This window comes from Arachis ipaensis, chromosome B07, assembly GCF_000816755.2.
Source record: "Arachis ipaensis cultivar K30076 chromosome B07, Araip1.1, whole genome shotgun sequence".
Taxonomy (NCBI): Eukaryota; Viridiplantae; Streptophyta; class Magnoliopsida; order Fabales; family Fabaceae; genus Arachis; species Arachis ipaensis.
In genome coordinates, this window is record NC_029791.2 from 1,145,541 (window position 1) to 1,150,613 (window position 5,073).

Here is a 5,073-nt window from a genome sequence, read left to right on the forward strand (position 1 = left end):
AACCAATATTAATTATTTACAATGAATAAAAAAAATTAAAATTAAAAATTAGATTATTAATTAATTATTTAATTTTAGATTTTAAAATTAAAAAATTAAAATTAATATTTAAATTCATTTACATTATGTGCTGTTATTTTTAATTTTATGGTAACCAAGTCACAAAAAAAAAAAAATTTACGGTAATCTCTAATACACGTCCAAAACTCACCGTCATTTTCTTCCGTTCTCACCTTGCGTCATTGAATTTCTCGCCGGCCATACCGAGAGTGCCGCATCCTCTCACCAACACCGTCCTCACCTCCGCCGGTCAGCTCGATATGCCTCGTCCTCCGACGCTCAGCCTAACCCTGCTGTCGTTGTTTTCGTACCTCTCTTCTGAACCGGCTTTACTTTCTCCCATTCCTTCAAGCCTCTTCTCACCGATGATACCACCATGCTCTTCTTCTTCTTCTTCGGATCCAAGCATGGTTAGCTTCTTTCATGATTTGAGCTCTATACTTCACAATAGTGCCGCTTTTGTCATGACTAGTCCGTCAAAATTATGTTTCATCACAATAATAGTTTCTTCTGGTTATTCATCTTCTTATTCTATTTTAATGGTCAATTTAGGATGGTCATTTTAGTAGGTATGCGGATGGTTATTTTATATTTATATAGATGAATATTTTGATTGGATTGAGTTTAGTTATATATAATTAAAATATGTTAGATGTTCAATTCATTAGGTATGTGAATGATTATTTTTATCCTTAAGGTAGCGTTTGGTGGAGAGACAGAGACGGAAAGACTGAGACTGAGAGACAGAGACTAAGAGACAGGGATTGAAATAAATCTCAGTATTCTGTTTGGTGCAAAATGGGAGACATGAATTGAAACAAGAATGAAACTCTAATTTAATTTACACAAAGGGTAAAATTGGAATTAATTAATTGAAATGAAAGTATTTTAGGTATAAAATGTTATTAAAGTTTCAGTCTCCATCTCTAAAAATTTCAGTCCCCTGTGTCCCTACTTTTTGGAGGTACTGAAATACTGAAATTTTAGAGACAGAGACAGAAATTTTAGTACCAGTCTCTGAACTAACAAACACGATACTAAATCTCAGTCTCTGTCTCAGTACCTCAAAACAAACGCTACCTAAGTGAATGGTTATTTTTATTAAGAGTGAGTGGTGTGTGACTGCCAAGTAGCAACGGTGAAATGGGATGATTATTGACAAAAGAGGGGTTGTCGCTGGTTGAAAAAGAAGAGAGTATTGGAGGATTTCAAATAATTATTTTTTTTTGAAATAAGTCAAATAACTAGCTGAATGTTTTAAATATTTGAAATTCGAAATTGGAGAATTTAAAATTTAAAATTTGACGTGAAATAATTAAATAAGGGTTTTTAAATTTAATTTTTTGGTGGGTAATTTTCATTTTTAACTTTAGTTGGCTCCTATCCGATTTTCATCGAATCCTAACTGTATCCTATCCTGATTGGCCGTCGCCATGAGCAACGTCAATCAGAACCCGGAAAGGCTGCTGGCAATCCCTGTGAAGAAGAGTGATCCGGTGGATCTGTACCGGCCGTTACGCAAGTTCGTAGCCACAAAATATTCAGAGAGCGATGCACAGAAAGTGGAAAGCGTTATCGAAACCCTAGACAAATGCCGCAGGGACATGGTGGAGCGAGGGGACCTCTCCCTTCCCATGCAACGTGACTGCCTCATCCACTACTTCAAATGTCTCTGCATGGTTGAGCCGCTCTTCACCGCTATCTCCTCCGATGCCGACGCCGACCCGATCACCTTTGTCTGGTACGACGCCTTCTTCTCTGAGCATGAGAATGGAGTCTCCTCGCAGCGCAACAGCATCCAATTGGAGAAGGCTGCTGTTATCTTCAACCTCGGCGCCATCTGCAGCCAGATTGGGGCCTCTTGCGACCGCACCACCTCCCTTGGCCGTCACCTTGCAATGGACGCATTCAATGCCGCCGCCAATTTCTTCTACAAACTCTGGACGGTTTTTGCCAAGGACGTATCCGCCACTCTCGACTTGAGTCTACTCTTGGCCAAGACTCTGCACCGCCTCTGCTCCGCTCAGGCTTCGGAGCTCAACTTACAGCAACGACTCCACCACAACAACACAAATGACGACGCCAGTTCCGTTTCGTTTGAATCGGTCAGTTTTAACTCTTGATTGATTTTACATTTATTTTTTCATTTTAGATTTTCAATAGGATGATATTGATGATGATTATGATGATGTAGGTTTCTCAGAATTATCGGGCGGTATCTGTTATGATACTACGTAACTTGCCTGCAACGGAACATATCCTCGCATTTGACCGAACATGGATAACTCATCTTTCCCAGAAGTTGACATTCTTTCAGGTGGAGGCTCTTCAGAGGAAATCATCCATCCTACCCGAATCCCAGCAACCTCTAGTAATATCATTGGTGTCTCCTCTTGATGATGATGCAGAGTCTGTCACTGAAAAATTAGTTAGTGCTGCCTGCAACTACAACTGCGGTGACCCGTGGACACGAGAACTAGAACACCAACCACGAATCCCATTCATTGACCTCTTCCTTTCGGAGTACAGCCCTTTCAAGATTATGGATGGTGGAAAGCTGGTGGCTTACCCATGGGACATGCCTCCTCCTTATCCAACAAATTTGGCATTCCTTTCGTCTTCGTCTTCGTCACATATTTTGGCATTCCCTTTGAAGAAGTGTGAGCCCTTGGACCTATACGATTCCCTGCGCAATTACTTTGTCCTCAAATACTCTGAGAGCGTGGCAAAGAAAGTAGAAGGCCTTCTCCAAATGCTAAACAAATTGCGTGGTGAGATGCAGCGTGATGACATCCCTCTTCCCGTCCGCCGTGATTGCCTCATCCGCTATTTCAAATGCCTTTGCATGATTCAGCCCTTGTTCCCCATGACTTCCTCACCCAACCCACCTATCTTTGTTTGGTACAATGCCTTCAACCCACAAGAAGTCTCTTCTCAGCACAACATTTATTTGGAGATGGCCTCTGTTCTCTTCAACCTGGGAGCCCTCTGCACCCACATTGCTCTCTCCAGCGATACCACCACCAATCAAGGCCATCGCATTGCCATAGACGCCTTAAATGATGCTTCCTATTGGTTCTTATTACTAAACTCTGTGACTATGTCGGCATCTGCCACTGTTGACTTGTCAAAAAACTGCAGTGATATGCTGCGCGAGATAATATCCGCTGAGATTGCTGACTTGAACTGTTTACCTCATTCCCGTTATGATCGATCATCATTTCCTGGATATCCTGTATGTATCATCATCTACCTTTTCAGTTGACCCTTTCTTACCGTGTTTGATTGTTATCAATCTTGATTTGTTAAATTGTTTGACTGGGATGATGTAGGTTTCTTCGCTTTATCGGAAAGCTTATGATCTGTTGACAGTTGGGACTTTAGCTGAGAATCTTGTTCAATCCTCGATACCTCAATATCTCGAGTCGAAGATAAATTCCCACCATGTTAATACTGCTCCTACTGATGTCAGTGAAGAATTTCTTTTAAGGTATTGTAAGGATAAATCCCTGCTTCCAGAGGAATGTCAACCACCATGCTTGGACCTTCTCTCTGAGGCTGGCCCTGTCATGATTAAGGATGGAAATCTTGTGGCCAACCTTAGAGGCAGTGATGTTGCCATGGAGGAGATGAGCTTGCCGGAGACCACAGTAACATTACCATAGATAAAAACTAAACAAGCTTTAGGAATTTTTTATTTTCTTTTTTAAGTTGGATGTTGGAATTTTGTTTGTTGATGCTAGAACTCTATTTGTGAATATGCTATCCTCATAATTTTGTTTGTTGATGTGTGAATATATTGGTTCTTATTCCTCACCAATTTGTATGCCTCTGATCTCGTAGCCATTGTTAGTTTTTGTTGCATATTGGTTCTTATCAAATCTTGTGACATATGGTGTTAAGGAGAGCGGTTTACTCTTTTCTTTTATCTTAGAGATACCATAGATAGAGCAAACTATATGCATATGTTTTGCTCAATGTGAATGTGGAGGAGAAGTATATCTTTTTGTGGTTATGTTCTTTCATTCTAACAAATGTCCTTGTGTTCTTGTTTCAGAATTGAGATCAATTAATTATCCTTGTTTAAAGCTGCTTCTGTTGTTATTCAAATCCTTCTGAATTTGTTGTTTGTATTTACATAATTTTCCTGATGTGCTTTCGTGATGAGTTCTGCTTTCTTCGTTTTAGTAGACCGTAGTTATGTTTTCTCCTCTTTTACCTCTTTAGTTTGCTTAAATATTTTGATAAATAGAAATGAAATCGGTGTAATCTCAAATTCTCAATGTGATTTCTCCTGGATAATTCAATATCACTCGTAACCGGGTTTGCCTCTTTGTTAACTTTTTTTTCTTCCATTTTTCCATTTCTGATTTTGTTGATCCAATCTTGCAAAGCATCTGATCATGTGGTTTTCTTACCTAACCTGGTTGAAGGTTTAGTTCTCGTTATGTATTGGATGTTTTACTTCTCTTGTTTATATTTTCTTATTTTATTTCAGCTTTAGTCTCATTTTTATAGTCCTATGAATGCTTGTATCACAAATTTTGTTAGCTTTTATTATTGTTTTGTTTGAGGTGGCAGTTTCAGGATTCAGCATTTTGATGTGCTGGTAAAATGCTTGCAAGAATTATTAACTTTCTAGTTGACCAATTTTCCTCATATTTAAGTTAATTTGAATGGTTGTTTACTCACTATTGTGATATGTTTTTGCACCGGACGAATTTCTGTAGGACAGTAAAGTTGTTAATTATCATTTTACTGCAGGATTTTGGATTCTCTTGATTTCATTTTACTATGACTTTGTCATTTTCACATTAAAATCTTGAATAATCGATGATGGAGAGACAAACATGACAAGATCATGTCAAAAATGAATATGTACCAATCCAACCCAATTGGAAGAGAATATATATGTTAACTTTTAAATATGTTAGGTGTAAACTAAAATTAATTATCAAAATTAGTAGTTAAAGTATAATATATATTAAAATATAAAATATATATTAAAAATAA

At 38.2% G+C, this 5,073-nt stretch overlaps 1 protein-coding gene across 1 annotated transcript; it reads left to right on the top strand.

The window, feature by feature from the left end:
* On the top strand, positions 1,494–3,880 carry LOC107606426. Its single transcript, XM_016308491.2, has 3 exons — positions 1,494–2,165; positions 2,255–3,295; positions 3,393–3,880. The coding sequence occupies exons 1-3, from the start codon at positions 1,494–1,496 to the stop codon at positions 3,723–3,725; spliced, it is 2,046 nt and encodes a 681-aa protein (XP_016163977.1). The 3' UTR covers positions 3,726–3,880.